Source organism: Pempheris klunzingeri, chromosome 15 (genome assembly GCF_042242105.1).
Source record: "Pempheris klunzingeri isolate RE-2024b chromosome 15, fPemKlu1.hap1, whole genome shotgun sequence".
NCBI classification, from domain to species: domain Eukaryota; kingdom Metazoa; phylum Chordata; class Actinopteri; order Acropomatiformes; family Pempheridae; genus Pempheris; species Pempheris klunzingeri.
In genome coordinates, this window is record NC_092026.1 from 5,463,344 (window position 1) to 5,487,074 (window position 23,731).

The 23,731-nt window shown below is 43.2% G+C and overlaps 3 protein-coding genes across 6 annotated transcripts in view; 2 read left to right on the plus strand and 1 right to left on the minus strand.

Annotated features, from left to right (window-relative positions):
* pde4ca (phosphodiesterase 4C, cAMP-specific a) overlaps window positions 1–10,886 on the plus strand; it is a 45,989-nt gene extending 35,103 nt beyond the window's left edge. For all 4 annotated transcript variants that reach the window (XM_070844404.1, XM_070844406.1, XM_070844408.1 and 1 more), the window contains 13 exons: window positions 132–168; window positions 899–972; window positions 1,080–1,132; window positions 1,587–1,699; window positions 4,511–4,604; window positions 4,846–5,018; window positions 5,115–5,213; window positions 5,396–5,560; window positions 5,706–5,805; window positions 5,986–6,140; window positions 6,276–6,398; window positions 6,967–7,149; window positions 7,272–10,886. In XM_070844404.1, the coding sequence (XP_070700505.1) occupies window positions 132–168; window positions 899–972; window positions 1,080–1,132; window positions 1,587–1,699; window positions 4,511–4,604; window positions 4,846–5,018; window positions 5,115–5,213; window positions 5,396–5,560; window positions 5,706–5,805; window positions 5,986–6,140; window positions 6,276–6,398; window positions 6,967–7,149; window positions 7,272–7,763 (1,861 nt within the window). In that variant the 3' untranslated portion in view covers window positions 7,764–10,886. The remainder of the gene's footprint in view (window positions 1–131; window positions 169–898; window positions 973–1,079; window positions 1,133–1,586; window positions 1,700–4,510; window positions 4,605–4,845; window positions 5,019–5,114; window positions 5,214–5,395; window positions 5,561–5,705; window positions 5,806–5,985; window positions 6,141–6,275; window positions 6,399–6,966; window positions 7,150–7,271) is intronic.
* Window positions 10,887–11,776: 890 nt separating this feature from the next.
* rab3aa (RAB3A, member RAS oncogene family, a) lies at window positions 11,777–17,258 on the plus strand. Its single transcript, XM_070844765.1, has 5 exons — window positions 11,777–11,849; window positions 13,523–13,747; window positions 15,194–15,312; window positions 15,725–15,849; window positions 16,671–17,258. The coding sequence occupies exons 2-5, from the start codon at window positions 13,523–13,525 to the stop codon at window positions 16,859–16,861; spliced, it is 660 nt and encodes a 219-aa protein (XP_070700866.1). The 5' UTR covers window positions 11,777–11,849; the 3' UTR covers window positions 16,862–17,258.
* Window positions 17,259–19,626: 2,368 nt separating this feature from the next.
* On the minus strand, window positions 19,627–21,615 carry LOC139214583 (transcription factor JunD-like). Its single transcript, XM_070845469.1, has one exon. It carries the CDS (start codon window positions 21,359–21,361, stop codon window positions 20,423–20,425), a length of 939 nt encoding a protein of 312 aa, XP_070701570.1. The 5' UTR covers window positions 21,362–21,615; the 3' UTR covers window positions 19,627–20,422.
* Window positions 21,616–23,731: the final 2,116 nt, after the last annotated feature.

Genomic DNA, 23,731 nt, shown 5'->3' on the forward strand with positions numbered 1-23,731 from the left:
AAGTTGATTAGCCTTTTTCTTTAGCATGTATGAATTATTAAAAATGTAGGAGCTTAAAAATTTGTCCTCTAGCCAGTGTTTCGTGTTCATTCCATGCCTGGTCTTCCTATATATTCTGTTCTATATTGCAGACATACAGAAGACATGATTGTCACACCATTTGCACAGGTGAGTCCTCTGAAACCTTTCCATCCCAAAAAAATTGGAAGCAATTTGAATTTTTACGCCATTTAAAAATTTGCCAGATGGTCAAACAAAATGAAAATCACATCCACTTGTCAATGAAAGACAGTGGGTCTTCAAAAAAACTGTAATAAACTCCAGATGGTACGAGACGGGTCTTTACTGCCTCATCGGAACAGCCCCTCAGCATTGTGCTGGCCCCACGACAGGATCAGGATCATCCCGCTGGCGTTGCCTGGCTCTTGCGTGGGATGTGCGTCACACTTGTGCTCACTTTACACCGTGAAAAAAACGGTGAATCCAATACTGCTGGATCATGCTGTTTAAATCTGCATGCCGGCTGATAAGGCTGCTACATGGGTCAGGTCTGGACACCGGATACTCTGTGGGCTTTCTCTGTGTGCTGAGTCAGTGTTTGGCTACAGATGGAGTGACAGACATGACATAGAGGAGTGTCAGTGATGCCATCAAAACATCAGACAGGGCGAGGGGAATGCCTCTGTGTAGCACTTCAGCTCAGAGGATGAAAGCCACAGTATCTGGTTTCAAAGGCTTGTCAGTGATTCATGTTAAGAAGCACTTGATCTAGTTGAAGGTGAATTAAGTGAAGAAATGTGCAAGTATTTAAAGCTGTGAATGATGTGACATATCACAAATGTTTTACATGTCACATTTGAAGATCTCGTACATTCGGTCTCTTGTCCCCATCTTATAGGTCCTCGCCAGCCTGAGGACAGTCCGAAGTAACTTTGCCGTCATAACCGGCCAACAAGATCGCACAGCCAGCAAGTAGGTTTCTAGAAGATGTCCTTGGCTGCTTGACAAGTCCTCACTGCCACACCTGACCAATATAACCATGCTATAGATACAGTATGACTTTTTCCTGCTGTCTACAGGACACGATCATCAGGCAGCAATCCTCCATCCATGTGCAAGACAAGCCTCGCAGGTCGGTACTGGTATTAAAACAGGCTGCTTACTAGTCAGTATCCCATTACAAACACTGACCCTGGTCAGAAAGACAGACAGACAGAAAAGAGAGACATTATCATGATTAGATTTGTGAGTGGAATCTGGGTTACTGGTAACACATCACAGTAATGAATTTGTAAATGATTGTCATTCACAAATACATGAAAGTGGTTGTGGGTGTAAAAGTATCAGTACCACAATGTAAGAACACTTCTTTAAAATCAAACTTCATTTAAAAATGTGAAGTAAAATATTATCACTGATACAGTTACATTCCACCGCTGAAAACGTGAAAACATATGTGACCAGTTGTTCTCAAACAGTCCATTTAAGTTCCACTATAGGAATCTTTTTGAAGTTTGAACAGTATATGAATGCTCTGTAGATGATGAATCCATCCCATAATGCCCTGCTGTGTTTATCTGGTACAGAGGAGCCTCACCAGCAGCTGGCTATAGAGACCCTCGATGAGCTGGACTGGTGTCTGGAACAGCTGGACACACTGAAAACTCGACACTCTGTCAGCGAGATGGCCTCCAATAAGGTACTTAAACAGAATACGCAGCACAAGCAGACGATGCACAGAACAAACACACCTGTCACAGGATAAAAGGTAGATTCACACTGCCACACTGTTCAGGCTAATGTTTAACCCAGCCGGGATCAGTGCAAGGTTTTAGTGCGCTCACTCTAATCTGTTTTGTGATTCACCCCCCTGAGGGATTTTATTAGTCATGTGCATCTTGTTGCCATTTTTAAGGTAGTCAGACTCCATGAGCACACTACAGTAGGTGACCCTGAACTCACTGAGGTTGAACCTAGTGAATTTTTAAGAATACATTTCCAATTAAAAGTAATATTTAAAAAAACATGTTAATGGCAGTGAAAAAGTTAAACCCTCAGCATTTAACAAAGTTCTCTCTCACACCTCTGCTACCTCTGCATCAGAGACCTTAACGATCAAAATTCAGCGATCAAATTAATTAAATTGAACAGGTTTTTCTGTTTTGAGCTGAAAAAATAAATAAAAAATCAATGTAGATAACAAAAGAAATACGTAAGACACGCTAATCATTTTTATCAGTTTTTCATTAATGGATGGTAATCTTCAACAGCCCAAATCAGAGTGGGCTCCCAGTCCAACACTAAGCCTGTGGATTGTGAGTGATATACTTTAAGTGCAGTTAACCTTCACTGATCCCTAAACAAATTTAAAGCTCACGAATACAGAGAATCCATCATGAAAATATGAATAGAAGCCCCCATCCGTCAGACGGAAGAGGGGCTTATTCCATGAATGAGCAGGATGGTTTCATGCATGCAAATAGAGACTAGACACAAAGACACACCCTTCCCCCCACTCATGTGCAGAAAAATGTGAATGAGGTAGTGGGAGCTGAAGATGAAACGGCATCCCCCCCATCCACTTTTCCTCCATGTATCCCTCCTCCTTTTCTCAGACTGGAGCCCGGTGCTCATGTGAGTCCATGATTATACCGCCCACACGACATACAGACGCTCCTCGTACCAACACACATACACACATCACATGTACTTCTTCCCATCATATACATGTACATTGCCCGCCTTGCCTCCCGTCACATACGCTGCTTGCTTAGATACCATTACACATGCTCACGTGGCGGCGGCTGGAGTTTCATGGGAGGCAAAACCCCCCATAGCTGCAGATCAGTCAATGAGCAGCTTCAGACAGTGGGGAAGAATTATCCATGCTGGTAGTTTGGAACAAAGGCAGGCACATGGGAGGCCAGAGTGATCATTGTTTCTGCATCACTGATGAACTTCCCAAACAGTTTAAAGTAGATTCCTAATACCCTCCGAAAGAGTCTTTGAGGAAGGGTTGGACCTCTGTGGACCATTGAAACATTTATTGAATTGTTTGAATGGCTCAGATGACGAAATGCTCATTTAATCCCACTGAGAATGTTTTTCGTAACTGATTTGGTACTATAAATAAAAGTGAACAAACTGTGACTTCCTGTCACTTATTGTCATAACAAAACTCAGTATGATATTTAAAAGTTGGGCTAGCCAGTTTAAAGCATTAGTCAGTCGTACTTTTTGTCATCAATTGAAAAATTCTTTTATTCGCATTGATCTTATTTTCACACATCAGTGTATCATGTTCAGTATGTTACAGCAGCCTCCTTTGAGCATATTTCTGTGTCAAAATATGACTACGACTAATATTTTATCATATTTATGATAGTGGTCGACATCTTTGTGGTACGTGGTGTACTGATCTTATTTTTGGCCACATGAATGAACCCCCCCTCCATCCATTCAAAGCTTTTCCTTCATATCTTCTTCAAACTCGGTGCACATGGTGTCTCTCACCATCTCCGCCTCTGACACACTCAGCCTCGCCTACTTTGTACATCGCCTACCCAATGAGGGCTCTCTGTCACTCCCAGCCTCTGCTGCAGCAGGCGCCCCATTGGCTGCTATTCTTAGGCATTTTTGGAAGGAGGCGGGATTAGAGTACCTCGTTCTCCCTCTGTTTACACACATACGAGAGCAGGCAGTAACTGAGTGAATGAGGGAGAGCCGGGGGAGCGATGGAGTGTGGCTTCTCCGCCTTGCATCCTCGCATCCCACAGCATTCTCACAGCTGTGCCTCCACTCTCGTATTCTCCCATGGACCTCTGAACCATTTTTTCCCCCATCTGTTCAGCTCGTTCTGATCAAAGCTTCCACAGCACTAACCAGTGGACTGTCTGCTTACAGTGGATTTTGCTCATGCAAGCAGTACAGGAGCACAAAGTGTCCCTGCTGTCTGTTCCTCTGTCAAATAGGCATTTGGAAGACTCGGCTCTCTCGCTTAGTTTTATTTTTGCTCCCATGCTTGACTTTGCGCTGAAATGCCAGAGGTGATCTATTTCATCTCCGTGTCGTGGATGTACATTCAGGTAAGGAGAGGCGAGGGCTGAATTGGGTGGGAGGGGATGAGAACGCTTGTGGCTCACATGTTGCTTAATTTGTGAATGAGTGTGAAGGAGTGGATGAGATGACACAGTGGACTTTCTCTGAGGGTCTAAACATCTTCAGTTAGATTTGTAGATTTGATAAACGTGATCTGCATGCACAGTATGCAGCGTGCGTGCAGGTTACTACTAGTAAAATAAGCCATGCTTTTCTCTGTGTCCAATCACTGGCTTCTGCACAACGTGTGACGTAAGACACACACAAGCACATGTGGATGCTGTTGTTGGCGTAGACACTCTGGGTATATTCATGGATATTTAATAACTTTCTGTGTTTAGATGACGTCCTCTCTTTTAGCAAATAGCGTGTTTGATTATACTCATGGGTGCTTGTGTGTGTTTTTCCTCAGTTCAAGAGGATGCTGAACCGAGAGCTCACCCAGCTGTCAGAAACCAGCCGATCAGGGAACCAGGTGTCTGAGTTCATCTCCAGCACCTTCCTTGGTAAAATGCCTTCACTTTGTTGAAGCTGTACATAAACATATGTATCATATAAATTATGTTTTTTTGATCTTTATTACTAGTTGAATGTTAGTGTAAGATTACCACACATGGAAAAAAAATATGATGAATAGGATATTAAAGTAATGAAAGGAATGCAACGGAGAGTTCTTGCTAAAGTTCTTTGTTTGTCATGCGATCACTCAGAGACAGCGTTAACATGTTGTCTGTCTCCATCCGACAGAGAAGCAACATGACATGGACATCATGTCTCCCCCCACCAAGGAGAAGGACAAGAAGAAGCGGCCCATGTCCCAGATCAGCGGTGTGAAGAAGGCCACCCACAGCCCCAGCCTCGCCCCCTCCACCATCCCTCGCTTTGGGGTCAACGCCAGCCAGGAAGGACCCCTCGCCAGGGTACGAGGACTACTTCAACACTAGTTTCAAATTATTCTGCATAAATTGGAAAGCATCTGGCATTGATATATATTTGTGCTTATTGTTCACTGGCAGGAGTTGGAGGACATAAACAGATGGGGAATTGACATCTTTAAGGTCTCTGAGTACTCGGGGAAGCGCCCGCTGACGGTCACCATGTACACCATCTTTCAGGTAACACATGGCAACATACTGTACTTTCTTAACCGAGAATGGAAGTTGTTCATTGTAACCTCAAACATTTGGTACAGTAAGTGAATGAACAATAGATTAAGTGATCAATGATCTAACAAGCAAACTTTAATAAATGATTGATTTATACCTTGACTGACCCAGACTCTGCTGTGCCTCTTTAGGAACGTGACTTGCTGAAGTCCTTTAAGATTCCAGCGGACACTTTCATTACCTTCATGATGACTTTGGAGGATCATTACCATGCTGACGTGGCCTACCACAACAACATCCATGCTGCAGATGTGGTCCAGTCCACACATGTCTTACTGTCCACACCCGCTCTGGAGGTAGGCAATCCCTCTAATTCATCCAAGACATATACATACATCATTATTAAATGAAAACAATAGGGTCTGTAGTGAATGTCCTGTGAGGTAGAGCATCCACACACACACACATATTGACTGTCCCTGCCTTCTTGTGTTGTCCAAGGCTGTGTTTACTGATCTGGAGATCCTCGCCGCTCTGTTTGCCAGTGCTATCCATGATGTGGATCACCCTGGAGTTTCCAATCAGTTCCTCATCAACACCAGTGAGTTTGCATAGCTCCACAGGGATTATGCGAATGTGTGTGGACGCTGAGTGTATTTAACTATGTGGATGAGGAGCCTGTGCAGAATGGAATATCAGCATGCATTTCTCTCCCATTCAGATGGTTCGCAGTGCCGCCTGTAAACTTCTTCTATGTGTGTGTGTGTGTTTTTGCCTTCAGACTCAGAGTTGGCCCTGATGTACAACGACTCGTCGGTGCTGGAGAATCACCACCTGGCCGTTGGCTTCAAGCTTCTGCAGGAGGACAACTGTGACATCTTTCAGAACCTCAGCAAAAAACAGAGACAGTCGCTGCGCAAAATGGTCATAGATATGGTAAGACACCCTTAAGGTTTGGACATGGTTTTGTTTCTGCGTCAGTTTAGGAATTGCCTTCAAATTAATGGCACAGCGTTATTCCATTAAGGTATGCTATTATGCATTTTCTAAATTGAATTGCTTAACCAACAGGTGCTGGCTACAGATATGTCTAAGCACATGAACCTACTGGCAGACCTGAAAACCATGGTGGAGACAAAGAAAGTCACCAGTCTAGGAGTCTTACTGCTGGACAACTACTCAGACCGCATACAGGTGAGGACAGTCTTGCTTTTTATTCATTGTTAGATCTGTGCTGATCAATATTTTTACATAAACAATGACTAAAATGATATAAGTAAGTGTAATATGAAAGATGTCACACTCACAATGAATTATTGGCTGACTACAAAGCGTTTAGAGTCTTTCAGCTCATTGTTTTTTTGATTTTATGGCCGCAGCTTTACTGTACTGCAGAAGACACCTGCTTTCAAAATAAAAGCTCTAAAAAGCTCCCTCTAGCTGGGCGGCATTGCTGATGAAGAGCCATATGTTTCCCTCAGGAGTTGGTCAAAATCAAAACAGAACTAAAAGAAAACTTACATCAATCAGGAGGAAAGAAACATGACTCTAAATCAGTGCTAATGCTGCCGCATGTCTGCTTTATGTCTAAATAAAATCAGTTTAGAAGGTGTTTATAGCTTTTTCTGTCCAAGTGACCAAAAATCAAGTTAAATACATCATAGCATTGCTTAGACATACATAAAGTTCACTCCAAGGTGGAACATAATAACTAAAAAAAACTGAATATGTTTTTAAGGTGTTTTCTCTTTTGTCACCACAGGTCCTCCAGAACATGGTTCACTGTGCAGACCTCAGCAACCCCACCAAGCCTCTTGAGCTGTATCGGCAGTGGACAGACCGCATCATGGTGGAGTTTTTCACCCAGGGGGACAGGGAGAGAGACAAGGGCATGGAGATCAGCCCCATGTGTGACAAACAAAATGCCTCAATAGAGAAGAACCAGGTACAGGAGAGAAAGTGTCAAAACAAAATGCTGTGAAGAAAATTGTACTAAAAAGAGACTCAAGGAAGAAGAAAACTCTCAGTATTGATACATACCACTTCTTGTCTCTCTCTGTCTTTCAGGTGGGGTTCATTGACTACATTGTTCATCCTTTGTGGGAGACGTGGGCCGACCTTGTCCACCCAGATGCTCAGGAGATCCTGGACACGCTGGAGGATAACAGAGAGTGGTACCAGAGCATGATCCCCCACAGCCCCTCACCCAACCCAGAGGGCCAGGCGGAGGGAGCCATCGCCGGGGAAACCTCTGCGCTTGGCTCCATTTCAGCCGACAAGTTCCAGTTTGAGCTGACCCTGGAAGAAGAAGGAGAGTCTGATACTGAGAGTCCACCTGAGGAAGAGGAGGGCTTCAGCGGCAGGAGGGAGCCTGAACTCTGCATATCTGATTCTGGCAGTGGATTTGATGCAGTTTCTCCTCCTCACGTGTTCCCCAAAAAGCCCACTGCTGAGTCAGGCAGGACGTTTTCTTTAGACTCTGATAAAGATATGGCAGAAGACAGAGAAACAGACCAGGAAGGGGTCTCTGGGGTTCCACGTTTCAGACTTGGCACATAGCACCAGTCAAAAGTTGCATTTCTTTTGGCCTTTTTTGTTTATTTTTCTTGATTTCGGTGCCTCATCCGCTGTCACTCCCCTTCTCCCGCTCCTACCAAACACCACCGCCTCTGGTTTCCACGGACAGGGTGACAGCAAGCCTCAGGAGTGCAGGAGTGCGGGTGGGTGCGTGGGTGTTGAGAAAGTCTGCAGTTTTACACAGCAGTCACTTGCACTGGAGAGAGACAGTTAGACTGAGTCACTGTTCCAGTCGAGGACAGGAAACCAACTTTTTGACCGGTCCTTTGTGTTCTGTGTCTTTCACTCAGACATACTGTGGACAAAGTTCTACAGAGACAATAAGAAGTTGAAAAACGACTTCCCTTTTACCAGCCAACCCAAGGTCTACTACAACAACTGACTAAAGTGTCTTCCTCTTTTGGAGTACTTGTGAAGAAAGTGAGGAAGCGACGAATGGCCGTGAAAACACGACCAAGTCTTGTAAGACATTTTGCCAAACTTGCAATTTACAGGGACAATGCTGTTTTGCCTGCCTTTTTAGTTTTAGTTTGTTTTGTTTCTTCTGTTGTCTTTTATTTAGGTCCGTTCACAGTGAAACACAGTAAATGAAGATACATGAAATAGCAGACTTCAAAGCAGTATGAGCAGAGTAATGGCAAAAAGGAGTTATGCATGGTTTTATGCAGGAGACTTTAAATGTAGCAGACATTTTGAGTGGCTCTATCATTATTGTACACGTAGCACTCCTTTCAGCTGGCGTTGCACAGCCCAATTCATTGTGTTCAGCAGGCAGTTGTTGTGGATGAAGAATATGATTCTAATGTTGTGCTATTATTACTATTATTTTCAGTTGTTTCAGACTCACTATTTCCATTTTTATAATTCTAAGCTATGATACTGACAGCGACAAAACTGAGCCAGGGTCAGTGCAGTGTCATACAGTCAAGGAATTACATCCGAAGCATCGTGGGCTGTGCACATGGTGCCTCCCAGTGTTGACAAGTGGAACTGAAGTTCTGGCGTTGGAGGCAAATTATATGCAAGGTTTTGCATAGGTCTGTATGGAAAATGCATTCAAAACGTATTTAACTGTAGGACTACCCAGAATATCAGTTACTGTTCAGTTTTGTTGCTCTTTTGACTGTTTTTTTTTTTTTTTATTTCAAGTTTTTGCATTCTTAATATTTGGCACCCATTTTATCAGTTTGCCTTCAAGTTTAGCACTTTACAGTTTTGTTCATCGCTAGCCCTCATTGTGGTTCTTAAGGGCTTGAGCCAAAACATGAACACATTGGAGGCTGTTGAGTGTGAAACAGTCTGCCACTGGCTGTCAAGCAACCAGCACAGACATTATGCAAAAACTAAACTCTACAGCACAGCTACAAATGATTAAACTATCCATTCAAAACCATTATTGTTACTACATGATGTGTCAAACACAACATCCGCCTAAAATTACTAGACTGGTAAGGGCAGTGTTTTAGAAGCAGAAGGGTTTTAAGGGTTTAGCATCAATGTAACTGTAAAAAAAAAAAAAAAAAAAAAAAAAGCCAGGAGGTTACCAGGAGACAGTTTCCTGTGCCAGAATTATTTTCATCTTTTTTTCACTCATTGATCAATATTTCGCTCTTCACAGGGACATAGTCAATGACAAAACAAGTGCCAAGCAAGCATGACACAACCCGTACTGTAATTTCCATTTTGCCACTGGCTACTTTCCATCAGTGACTGATAAAGTTGGTTGATTGTAGCACCCTGTGTGCCAATCTGACCCTAGTGTCTGTGTTCCTCTGTTTTCTAACTCCTGTTCAAACAGTAACTGAAACTGATATTGTCTTAAAACAGTGATGTGTTTTTGTGTGTGTGTGTGTGTGTGTGTGTGTGTGTGGGTGCGTGAATGACTGGGTTTGACTTTTTTGATTTATTTGCTAAGATAAAAACCAAAGCACTTTGTATGGTACTTTTACAGTTCTGCACTTCCAGTACAGTTGAACATGTATAACGTGACTGTTTCACAGTTTTTCTGTTGGCAAACGGCCTGGTGGTTGACTTGAATCGCACGGGCTGGACCGCTACAGCTCTTAAAGGTTGGATGTTGGAGGGACTGAAGCTGTTTTTTTTTTGTTTTGTTTTTGTTCTTTTTACAATTGACTGTACAAAAAAAGTGTTTTGTTGAAATGCATGACATTGGCTACAGGATTCAGAATAGAAGAATATGAAGAGTATATAAATCACTTACAAGACTTTATTTTATTACCATGAAAAAAATCTTGTTTCAACGTGTGAGCGAGCTGAACGTTTTTTTTTGACGCCTTATTTTCCAACTAGGGATTTTCTTTCTGGTCATAGATGTGTTCACTGACATGCTGGAGTAAAACATGTGCAATCGTTTCTGTAGCCATAAACAGCACCAAACAGACCAACACTCAAGGATGCCTTCAACATTAAGGACTATTTAACAACAGCTTAACTAGCACAACATGCGAAGATTGAGTCTGTCTCTCTGCGTGTCGCTAATTGTTTGATTTTGTACATTTTCCTCTCTTCTGTGCTTCATGTACAGTTTATTTATTATTTCTATGCTATCTGTCAGAGACGATGGAACAGTAGACTTTATCTTAGTCTGACGTTTAGTACGTATGTGTAGCTTGATGTGTGCAAAAGTCAAACAGGACAGATTTCAACTATTACTCAGCTTTTTCCCCTCTCATTTCATTTCTTTATGTCTGCAAATAACATTATACATGAGCAAAAGTACTCACTTTCATGTTTTTCTTGGTTTAAAAATAGTTGAGTGACAGATTTCCATCTGGGTTTTCTGAAACATCTCTCCTCTCCTGTCTTCCTCTGTTTCCACTGATCTGCTCAGATCACATATTCATGAAGGATCTCACAATAAGTGTGCTGATCTGAGACTCTTTGATTCATCATGGTGATGATTTAGTCGTACGGCCTCAAATCATCCTAGATCAGTATTACTGTTATTAGAGATTTTATGAATATGGGACATGAACTAAGACTGCAGCTTTGACAATCCAAACTCTGCTGTTTAACTGCGGGTGTGTTTGCCCTCTCTCCAACTAGAGCTGTATGCCTTGCCAATAAAGGAAAAAGTCTTCACTCTTTGATGTCTTGTTCTCTGCTTTTATGAGGAAACTTAATACTAAAACTAAAGAAGAATCCTGTGTTTAAACAAGCATGTGTTTTCTGCTGATGGGCCAGTCATTACAAAGTCACACTATGCAGCCAGCGATTGCTCAAACCTTCATAACTTTATTTGTAAATCCTGGTTTCTAAAGTGTCAACATGTCTGACTGAATTTTGGAGGAAATGTGCAAAATGTACAGCCAAAAAATACTGAGTCGTGTGATTTGGGGATTCAACATCTTAACATCTTATAGTGTCAAAGAAGAGTCACAGCAAGATTATTCACAGCGTAAAGCACTGTGTGGAATGAGCTGCTAATGTTTTTAATAACCTTTAACTGGGAATACTGTATGTTCAGATGGAAAAGTTCATGCTACTTTTATACCTCTACTCCACAGCAATTCAGAAGGTCGTCTTGTTCAGCTTTTTACTCCACTATGTTTGTATGACAGCTGCACCTATCACTGTAAGTACTTTGCAGATTGAAGAATTTACATACAAAGCGTGGTCTATAAAATGTTATAGATTGCACTACCAATAGTATATACTGACAATATCGCACTCTGAAAGAGATCATTCTTCATATTTTTGACACTCTAAGTATATTGTGCTAATGGCACCTCTAAAACATTCTCAGTGTCCAACTTTTCTCTGTGGTTCTACAACATATACACACCACTACATTTCCCATGTTCCCCGTGTAAAACTGAATTAAAACCTCTGAAGAGCGAGTGAATGTAAGGGGGCGGGGCTCTGTGCTTGAATGGGCGGACCCTCTCCTCTGATTGGCCCGCGGCCCTGTCAATCATCCTTACGCTTCTGTTTGGACCCGCTTATGCCGGCGCTGTCAATCAGGAGGCGCACGAGCCACTGCAGGTGCAAAGCTGGGCACTGGGCTGGGAGCTGCTGCGGAGCCGAGGACAAAACACACTTTTCACGGTAAAAACACCGCTCAATTCTCACTGCGCCGCCGTGGTCAGTCTGGCAGGTACAACCGGCAGCGTCCGGATCGTTTGTGGCCTGTCACATCCTGGATTTGGACTGAAATTTTAGTCGTAAATACGGAAGAGTAACCTTCATTTGACATAGCTGGGATGCTTAGCTAGCTCCTGCTGCCACTTTTAAATACTGGTAACGGTCTGCTGCTAGCAGCTAAGGGAGCGATGCTAGCCTGATTAAATCTATTTTCAAAGACTAAAAACTGCTTTTTTAAAATCTTATCTTGCTTTCATCTGGGTAATGTATAAGAAAACGTGTTGTGGTGTATTTATAGGGGTTTTTTTGTGCCAGTTTCAGGCAGCTAGCCGGCTAACACCAGCCAGATAAGCTCCGCCGTGGATGGGAGATGTGGTTCAGGCCGTTTAAATGTGGAGCATGTTGTGTTCAGACACAGTCACAGGGCACTAAGGGCTGCTGGACAGGTTGTTGGTTTGTCTCTGATGTACTACCAGGAAAATTCTGGTCAACCATATGGTCATTGATAATTGGCTGGCTCCGCGGAGGCTCCCTGCCCTCCTGGATGGGAAGGGATAGTCAGTTTAGCTGATGCTTAGCCTGCTAAGCCTTGGTACTTCCGTCCTCTTATCTTGCGTGGGGCGGAGGTGTGCGTTCCCTTCTCCGACCTGTATTATTGACATGAAGTGGAAACACTCAAGGCTGTGTGTTGGTGTTGGCTTGTTGTGTTGACACAGCCTTTTGGCGAAACGGCTGCATCATTTTATTCCCCATATAAAGTTATGAGACAGCTTGGGAACCTTATGGAGCCAAACCTGTCCTCACACAGCAGACCATGCTGACAGTATTTAACCCCATTATGACTTAAATGGTGCACATACAGCTGTTTTTGCACCAGCTTTTTAATTCAGATGTTTTTCCTCTTGAAGAATGATGGTGATCTGTGTTTCAGTTTGCTGTGTTTTAGTCCCCTGGTATCCTTCACAGATGTGTCCCATAATATTTTCTGATGGACGCCTCATATCTGATTTTGGAAGAGAACAAACCAACCAGAAATAGTTAGAGTCAGTCCAGAAAGTGTCTGTCTAAAAGCAGCTGCAGAGGATGTAACCAAGGTGATATCAGAGGTTTGATCTCGTTCATCCTCGTGTCAGTGGTTTCCCCGGCAAAGACTTTTGTGTTTCTTGATGCCTTCAGTGTGGTTTGTAGATTAAGTGGTCTATTACTTTTTTTTACCATGTATAGATCAAGTAAAACAAATTCAGTATGAATAATATATCCAAACTAATTGATAAAGGATGTGTTAATTATTTTATAAAATGGTAAAGAGGCAGAATTTCTCATTGCATTTGTTCATTTTTACCATTTATCTGCACCAAACACGTCAGCCTGTGGCAGACGAATTGTGATTGCCACTGCACCTACAGTGAAGTCTGACGCTCTCTACCTTTATGTGATGTTTAGTTCTGCAGACACTGTCAAAGAAGCTTTGATTCAGCACTGATTGCTTTTCTTACCGTATTTTGTGGTGGTGGTGTTACATTGGGTTATATTGTAAGGTGTGTCTTAATCTAGCTCCTGTCAATAAAAAAAACATTTTGTTTCCTCAAGCTAATTCTTTGTGAGTGACTTTACATCTGATTTCTATCTTTGCATAGATGGCGTCTGCTAATGCCACGTACGGACAGAAGGAGACCTCGGACCAGAACTTTGATTATATGTTTAAAATCCTCATCATTGGCAACAGCAGTGTAGGAAAGACTTCCTTCCTTTTCCGCTATGCAGACGACTCATTCACGCCCGCGTTTGTCAGCACAGTGGGCATTGACTTCAAGGTCAAGACCATCTACAGGAATGACAAGAGGATAAAGCTGCAGATCTGGGTGAGGAAGTGAACACGTACATGCATGCACACCTATTAAGGTTGTCAGCTACAAATTGTTTGCTGGTTCCTAGAGCAGGTTGTCGGGTGGGTGAGGGTGAATCACAGTTACCCCCATGATTGTTTTTCAGTAGCTGACATGAGTGTAACAGGTGTAGAGGTCTATGGTCACACACACATGGTTTATTTTATGTTTCATTATCACCACAGGTGTCCAATGTAATGTTTAGATTTCCTCCATAATGCAGAGATGCAGTGCACTCTCTCTAAACTCGCTCTAAAATAAATTGTAGTTATAATTAAAGCATAATTAGAAAAACAGTTGTGTCTGACTGCTGCATAGCTATGATCTGAGAAAATGCAACCTGCACTACTGCCCTCCTTTCATCTTTTCTTTACTGGTAGAATTGTTGTGTGGCCGAAAGGTTTGCTCAGGGTTCTGTCTATGTTCATTTCCATGAACAATATACTGAAATACAGTTTCAGCAGCAGTGGCATCCCTAATACAACATGTGAGGCTGCAACTAACAGCTATTTTTATACTCAAGTAATCTTTTGGTTTCTAAAATGTCAGAAAAAAACATCCATTCAGGTATCACGTAGTCCAAGGTGACGTCTTCAGATGAACTTTTTTTGCTGGCAGCTCCAACATGAGGACTTGCTGATTCTCAGTGTTACTGAACTGATCCTTTGATCATGATCATGAACTGAATACCTTTGGGTTTTAGACTGCTGGTCAACAAAACAATACATCAGACAATTATTCAATTATCAAAGAAGGTGTGGATTGTTTTTCTGTCGATCGATGAATCGACTTACTATTTCAGCTCTACGGTACATATAATTCAACAAGTACAAAATATATATATTTGATTAATCAGAAATTAGGTAACATTCGTCATTACCTGCAGATCGTCCATAATCAGAATGCCTGTTTTTCATGCTGCACCATCACATCTGTGACTGAAACGCTCTCTACTGTCATATATTTCTAATGATTACCAGCTGGTGAACTGGCGTCTCCATTCCCCAGAATCACTTCATCTGCTGTGTAATGGCAATACCCTTGGAGTGTACTTAACATGAGCCATAAAGGCTGAACCTGGGATCAACTGCTTATTACATGCGACACCAGAGGAATACTTAATGCTCTCTGGGACTTTGGCTGAATGTTAAATCTTAGCAATCATCAGGAGGCTAATGCACATCATAAATTCTTTGCAGGTGCTGGGTGACAATGAAACAAAATATGGCACAAAAAAAGAGAGAGAAATACCAGCACACTGCTGTCTTGTTTAAATCCTTCGTCAGTCCACCGTGGACATGAGTGTGCAGGTGTTTTCATCTTAATGTAAAACCCATCCGGCTTCAACGATGATAATATGATAATATACACTCAAACATGAATCTCAATTTAAAACGATTGTGTTCATGTGTATTTGTGTAGGACACTGCCGGCCAGGAGCGCTACAGGACGATCACCACAGCTTACTACAGGGGAGCCATGGGCTTCATCCTCATGTATGACATCACCAACGAGGACTCCTTCAACGCCGTTCAAGACTGGTGAGGGACATCTGACATCTGCGTGTGGCGTCCTAACAGCCTACAACCTCATTCCTTTCATTTGATTCAACTCTTCTGGTGTTTCTGGGATTTGTGGGACTAAACACACAAGTACAGAGGAGAATTATGATGTCCGTTTTAAATAGTCCTGTTGCTTTGTCAAGCTACATGTTTGTACAACAAAAGTGTCATTATAACCGGTAACAATGATGTCTGTAAAAAAACAACACATTTTTCTTTTCTCATTAGCAAAATGCATATGAGGCATGTGTGTCAGTGCTGCTCCTCCTCTGTTTGGAGGAAAGTGGCTCAGTACTTTCTAAAAACCACTTCAGCATCTAAGGAATTAAAGCTGCTGTTGGGATTCGGCCAGTTGATAAAGCTGAACAGCCCGTATTGTGTCTGCTGACAGGTCAACCCAGATCAAGACATACTCGTGGGACAACGCCCAGGTCCTGTTGGTGGGGAACAAGTGCGATATGGAAGATGAAAGGGTGGTGGCTACAGAGAGGGGCCGGCAGCTGTCAGAACAGCTGGGTAAGTCACCTGGTCAGAGTGAAAAGGAAACGTCTCTGTCGTTTTTTCACTGTCGGTGTTAATCCTCCTCTCCTGGGAGCATTAGTGGAAATTAGATATAATCATGAACCATAACATTCCTTCAGAGAGGCGATGATGATGTGCCGAGCGGTCCGACTTTGATTAAAATCCACTCTGCGTTCATCTTGTTTTAAGCTCTGTAGTTGGCAAGCTGTAGGTCGTCAGGATGAGACTTTTCAGTCTTTCGCCACATTACATAGTTTCACTGATGTTACAACAATTCAGGCTGATGTAACTGTAAATCAAAGGCAGCTATACCAACGAGCCACGCTAACATGAGTCTTAACCAGCAACACGTGTTACTGTGCAGCACTTCAGTCCTCATAAGGCACCTTTCACACTCACACAGAAACCATGTAGCTGCTTTTTCAGATAAGCTATGTGTTATTTTCTGCTCTTCCTGTTGAAACATGTAACATCCAAACATGTCTGAGAAGTGATCTGAGTGGTTGCACTGAGTCATTGTATCATTTGTAATTTGACTGTAATTGGACTTAATTTCAAACCACCCATAAAAGAGGTTTAACTATGATCTGAAAAGATGGTATTAGTTTTTGTCAGGACTTATTAATAGATTTCATTTAGAAATACTTAGACAAATCTGATATGCAGGCAAAGCTTAATGAGGTTTGAGCTACCTGGTTGAACGTAGCCTTAATGTGTCCTGACATGATGAGATAAGTGGATTAACTGGATAAGCTTCACATTGGAACAATAAGTGTAACATGGCCTCCCTCTGCTTCTGTCACCCCTCCTGGCAGGTTTCGAGCACTTTGAGACGAGCGCTAAAGATAACATCAATGTGAAGCAGACCTTCGAGCGGCTGGTGGACATCATCTGTGAGAGGATGACCGAGAGTCTGGACAACAACGACCCGACCGTCACCGGAGCTAAACAGGGGCCTCAGCTCAACGAGCAGCCTCAGAGGTCCCATCAGGATTGTGCTTGCTAAACACACACACGCACAATCTGCCGTCCTAACATCCACACATCCTTTTTTTTTTTTCCAGCCTGTCTCTCACTGTTTTTCTTTCAGATATGGACATACACAGATATATTACACACAAACACTGCCATACAGAGACACACGGCCTGGCTGCTCACGTTCTCCACCCCTCTCACTACACTAAGAGCTTCGCCCACATGAACCAGCTCTCCCCAAAGATCTGGTGTTTTTCAGAAATATCCTGAAGTCTTTGTTCATCTCAGTAAAGCAGAGGTTATGTGATGGCACTAACTTGGTCAGAGGGGTGAAGAACATATAACAGAGGAACAATCCCAAGTTGTTTTTCTTTCTTATTCGTACTTATTTACACAAACCCTCCATACTGTACTTTAACAGAACGATAAAAGGCCAGTCGAGACCAAGACGTTCCTTTCTGGCGTGTCTACAATTAGGTTTCATTCTAAAAACGCTGTGATGGAGGAATATTTGAGGGATCCTCCACCTCCCACTCAGCACTAATGCTTCGAACCTAAATGGATACAATTTGTTTGTAATTTGTTTTACTTTTAGTCCCACTGAAAATATGTTTGTTGCTGTGAATAGAGTTGCTTTTCTTTTTCTTTTTTTTTATGTCTTTGAGTTGGTCGGTGTGGTTTTGAGCATGTGAAATCACCGGTCCTTCACAGTGTTGCCAGTTTCTACAGATACTATTGTACCAAGTTTGACGTCCAAACAGTTTGAAAGTGTGTTTTTCCTTTTTAATTCTAGGAGTGAATGTTAGGAGAGTCATGCATATCAGTTTTTATTAATATTTGGCCCTTTCCCAGAATTCTGTTAGTGAAACTGGACGGCATCGTCAGTCGCCTGGTCGGTTGGTCCACTGTTATAGCTGCATAGCCTCTGGGGTTTGCTCGATTTTAGATTCTTAGTCTTGTTTTTTTTTTACTTTTTTGTTACTATTTTTTAAGACAGAATAAAAAAGATAAGGGATCTCTTTTTGCCACGTGGAGAGGAGTGTATAAATGTTTCAAAGTCCATAGACATGCATTTTGAAATGCATATATAATATATATATAATTATCAGATGATACGATAATAATGCTTTAGGAACATTGGATTCCTACCTGTGCTGTCGTCGGAGGTGATTGCTGTTGTTTTTAATTGATTCTGGTTGACTGGACGGTCGTCTGTACGAGCTGTCGTCTGAATTTAATCCGTCCCGCAGTTTCAGCACCAAATGGCGTTATATTAACTTTTCATTCACTTCATACAGTGCAACATGCACCCACTAGAAAGACATGTAACTCAGCGTGAGCACTCCATCAGGTTCCAGGTAGTCTCTGATGTCATGGTAGACGACAAGTTCATCTTTGGTTTTTTTTTGGGGGGGGGGCATGGTGTTTTTAAGCATGTTAAATGTCAAGTTGTGAGTTTTATTTCCCTCTCTGATGCTAAGACGAGGGACTGTCTGCTCGTGTATACAGGACAGAACCTTCTGTTGTGTCATGCAGTCACAGATGAGCTGAGGCATGCGAACATATTTTCGACCCCTTTTCGAAATGTAACTTATTTATTTTGTTTTACTCTATTTATTTAATGTTCTTCCTAGATTATGCATTGCAATCTGCACTCTACTTTTTAAAGAGATGTTCCAAAGCATTCAATTGCTTAAAGCGTCCCGGCTTTTAAATGAAGATGTATTCGTGTTTACAGTGACTATAAAGCTTAAGATGCTTCTTCGAGAGGAAAGTAAAACATTCCAGGGTAAGAATCACTTATCATGTCTGCGCAGCTTTGGTGGGAAGTTTGTTTGTCTTTTGATATCAGTTACGTAACTTTTAAGACACTGTAGTGTAAAAGCAGACTGTTCTCACAGAGCAATAGCAGTTCTTTCCCTCCACACCCAAATATCAGCAACGTAATACACGTACTATACGTGTGTGTGTGTGTGTCTGAATGTACAGTTTGTACAAAGGCAGTCTTAATAATCGCTCTTTCCAAAGAGATTTCGACAATAAATTTAGAGCCAAAAAGAGCACTTGTTAGATGTTTGTTAGACTTTGCACTAACTAACTCATCTGGTAGTGTTTTTCCTACTCGGTGCAGTAGCTTCAAAAAGGGAAAATGTTTGGGAAGTAAGCTGAATACTCTGAACACTTCATTAATATGGTGATTCTTACTGCATTGGTTCACTTTTGACTTGTTTGTTGATTTTTTTTTTTTGTTACTTTATTTATTGTGTTTTCCTATGGCTGTAAACTTTGCCGGTCGCTCACAGTAGGAACGCACACGGATCCTCTTCAACTCCTCCCTCCATGTCATCATAAATAAACCTTGTAAATAGGATTTTTTCTGCCCGTCAGATATTAGTAGTGTGAATTGTGCTGTAATTCTGTAATGCCAGATTTGCTAAAATGAGGAATCAATAAACAAATTGTAAAAGCTGCATTTGCTCTGCTGCTTCACCAGTTCTTCCCAAAGGTCTGATTTACAAGAAGTGCACATGTGGTGTTTGAGAAGTGGTTTGGAGCAGGTTGTGTTGTGCCCAGCAGAGGGCACAGTGCTGCAATAATGTCTTGTTTTCTGCTCTCAGTGCTGTTTGACCATCTATGGTTTGGTTCAGCTGCTCTCCTGCACTTTCTACAACACCCTGTGTCAACTGTGGAGGAGACAATAAAGATGAAGGTATGATTTTATATATTATTCTCTCAAATGTTCTTCCTGACTGTATAATAAAGCAAGCAGAGCCTAGTCAGACACAACACGCGTGCTTTAGTTATGTAGTGAATTTAATAAATGTCAGGTTGAAAGTCCCTTACATGTGGATACATAGAGTTTCTCAGCACGTACACATACATTCATGGAAGTGGCGACTGGAGAAGAGCACAGCAGCCACCATAATGACCAGTACAATGGTTACTGTACACAAGAGAGACAAGACATGCAGTGTTCAGGTTTTTGCAAAAAAATGAAAATACAAAGAAGAAGTAAGACCATAAGTAAAATAAGAAATGTTTCAGTAAATAAAATATATATTTGTCATTGCTAAGTGCTTGTAAACAAGTAAGGCATTATATTACACGGTGGATGACAGCACTTGGTGACACCCCGGTGTTTGGTTGCACTCTTGTAGAGATTGTCCAGCTTACACATAAATGAATGCTGTCCCTCAGCAGTCCACTGGACAGCAGTTTGCTACATGGCTTCCCAAAAAAAATAGGGCAACAAATCTAAGTCTGATTGCTGCACAAACTCAGTCAGATTTGAGCGAATCAGAAAAGGCTGCAGCCCACACCTGCTGCTGCTTAACCTGTCATTTTCCAGTCCTCTGTGGCAGCTCTCACACAGGCCTGTTGGTGTCTGCACAGTGCTGTGCACATGGTTTATCTCTTACAGGCTTCATCTTGAGGGTGCATTCACAGTGGCCTCATATCACGTCTCTGATAAGGATCTTGGGTAATAAAAGACAAATGTTCCTCCATAGTACAGGCCTGTGGGTATCCTCAGAGCTGTAAAAAAAAACAAAACAAAAAAAAACACATCCATGAAGAGCACCGTTTCTGGGAGTTAGTAGGCTTGGACCTGGTTTGGCAAAAGCTGGCATCCGCTGCTGACATGGTTCATCACCTTCTGCTTCAGCTGGGCCACTTGCTCCCTGAGGACGCTGGCTGTGGAGGCCAGCTCTGTGTTCTGTGTTTTCAGGCTCTTGACCTTGTCCTCCAGCCGAGAGATCCTCTCCAGTTTTCTTTTGCGGCATTTGGAGGCGGCTATCCGGTTCCGCAGCTTTTTCCTCTCCGCCTTGATGCGCTCCTGGTTGTCCATGTCGATGGGAGACAGAGGGGGGCTGTCCCCGAAGCTCTGCATGTCTGGCACCGTCTGAGGCTCGTCCTTCACCAGACCTGCGGACTGGAGTCGCGACAGAGCAGCCGCAGCGGCCGCCTGTTGCTGCGCGCTGGCCAGATGAGACGGAGGCGGCGGGAAGGGGATGGTGTCCGTGGCGTAGTTGATGGTGGTGGCTCCGAGCGGACTGGCCGCATAGCCGTTCAAGGTAGTGTATACTGGGAGGTCCGATGGCTGAAGCCCGGCGGACCCGAGTGCGTTGGATGATCCGAGGAGCTCCAGCCTGTCCACGGAGACGCACCCCGCCTCGCTCAGCTGGTTCTGCTTGTGGAGATCCTCCAGCGCCTTCACGAAACCCTCCGCGAACTCCTGCTCGTCGCTGGCTGACTTCGGGTAGAGGAACTGGGAGGTCGGGGTGGTGGCGGCGGAGACCAACCCGTTTGACTGGATAATAAGGCGCTCCAAGTCCGGGGAGGTTAGTTTCAAGAGTCCCAGGTCTGAGGAGTTGAGAAGTCCGTCTGTGTCCCGGATCGGGTTTGTTTTGAGCTCGGAGTTCTGGTCGTCCAAGTTCAGATTAATGTCCTTCTTCATCATCGTGTTGTGGGAATAGATGCTGGGGACCCTCGGAGTGCTCACCACGGTGCCTGGGTAGAGGCTTGTTTCCATTCTCCACCCTCACATGAGGGAGTGTTGATCGTTACGCACTAACGATTGTTGAACAGTCACATCCAAACATGAGGAAATCAGCTGATCCCTCTTTATAAGTGATCCTGTCTCCTCGTCCCCTACTTGTGTATCAGCCACTCTATCAGTCGACCACTTGAGCTGTTGCGCCTGACGGGCTCTGATGTGTCTCTCCTACGCGCGGATGATATTGTCTTTTCCCGATGGCACGACTGCTATGCGCAGCGCCAGACCTCGCTCGCTTTCTAGCCCTAAAAATTCCATTATGTCACTCCAGAGCGCGGAGATTGGCCCAAAATGACGTTGGTTTCCGGTTCAATTTGAATAAGGGGCCGAGCCGGTCTTTATTGCCATGGAGACTTTAGGTAAACTACAAACAGTGCAATGCATTGTGGTTTGATGTCATAGCATAAAAAAGCTCAGGGTCGCCAAAAGAGAGCAGAGACTGGGCGGGGAAGGTGTAAGAGGCGAAGGCCAAGGAAAGGAAGAACAGAGGGAGCAGGCCTTACAGAAAATATTCCTCCAGCTCAGGCTGGGGCAGTCTGAAAAAACAGAACAGAATAATCAGCTTTAGATAGTTATGGTCCTACATGAAGTATTCACACACAGTTTAATCTTGTATCCCATGAAGTGAGACTCTTACAGGGACGTAGTAATTCTCAAAATAGAATAGAGTAGAATAGGAGGCTGAAGTAGAAAGCAGACTGACTCTTTTTAAGATCAATGGTCACTTTCAGACCACGGCAGAGGGACCTGGAATGAGGTGTTTCGGCGTCTCAGAGTGCACTGAAAGTGTTTGTGGGGAAACTGAGCGTGAACTAGAAAAGGGAAGGAAACAGTGACAGTAGAATGAGGAAACCATGTGTTCTCTGAGGTTGAAAGTAACTTGTGCAAAGGTGAATGTCCATCAGTGGCTGCAGGAACACGAGCCCACTGTGTTTTCATGGTTTTAATGGCCACATCTGTGAATTGTAGATCCAACTCAGTCCAAGACCATCCATATGGAAGTGAGTACCTACTGTTTAAATACCTGATACAAGAGAAGATAATAGAATAGAGTAGAACACTGTAGACTATAATGAACACAATAGAATAGGGCAGAAAGTAAAGGAGACAAAACGGTACACATTCAGTGAATATCATCTAAAGCACACAGTCTGGCCCCGTGCTGGAAACTACAGTAACATATTGTTATTCCGCCCACAGTGAGGACGTCAGCAGACTGTCTGCATCAGCACCACGGAGCAGAGAGGGCATCGTTAGTTTCCATGGCAACACTGACATAGCAAGTGACGCAGGCGAGATAGAGCGACAGAAAGGTGAATGGGATGAGGGAGAAGAAGAGGCTGTCAGTGGTTGCAGTGCAGATTTTGTAGGTGGGGAAGTGTGTGTGTGTGTGTGTGTGTGTGTGTGAGTGAGTGAGAGAGAGAGAGAGTTATTCAGAGGCAGAAATCAAACGGTGATTCTGTAACCGTAGAGACACCAGCGTGAATGAGAGAAAGGTTCAATTTGTTTGAAGCATTCACTTCACAGTATTCCTCCAAAAACGATCTCCACCCTATGGAGAGCATACTATCTTCCCTATGCCAGTTTGGAGCCACATAGGGTGCAGTGTCCAGAATGTGTGAGTCATTTCGCAACCAAGGGTGTGGACCGCAGAGAGCACCGGGAATGAAAGAAAATAAAAGCTGTTCATGTGAGGCGGCGTTAGATTAGCTCTGCCTTCATGACAACGAACTGGAGACTGAAGGTTTGTCTTCTAAACTCAGGTAATTGGAGGTTGTGTAAGATCCAGTTTGTCCTCCCTCAGCCTGAGAAGTGCCGTTTGATTTGAACTCTCTTGGGAGAGTAGGCTATCTGGGCGTGCACGTCTAGCTACGCCCCATGTCACACTCACACTGTCACAGTGCACACATTCAGTGCTGGGAGCTGCCCAGTCAAACCACTGGGGCAGCTGGCCGGGAGCTAAATGGTCATTCACAGGCTGCCCCAACAGGTCATACTGAAGGAGGGGAGGTTGTCTTTTATCCACTGCAGCTGCTCAATCATAAAACATCTGTCCTCACCTTTAATCTGTGAATGCACACACACACACACACACACACACACACACACACACACACACACACACACACACACACACACACACATAGCTCGGACTATATTCTATTGCATTAAATCACTTTGATTGAAAGCATCACTCTCTCCAGAACTGACATGTGATGCAACGTGAAGAAACATAAATTCCTGCGTGTTTCTTTTCTCCATTTAACATTGATTCAAATGCACTATTGTAGGGTTGATGCATGCATGCCCATACAGTAGATGGCAGTATGATCCATTAGGATCTGG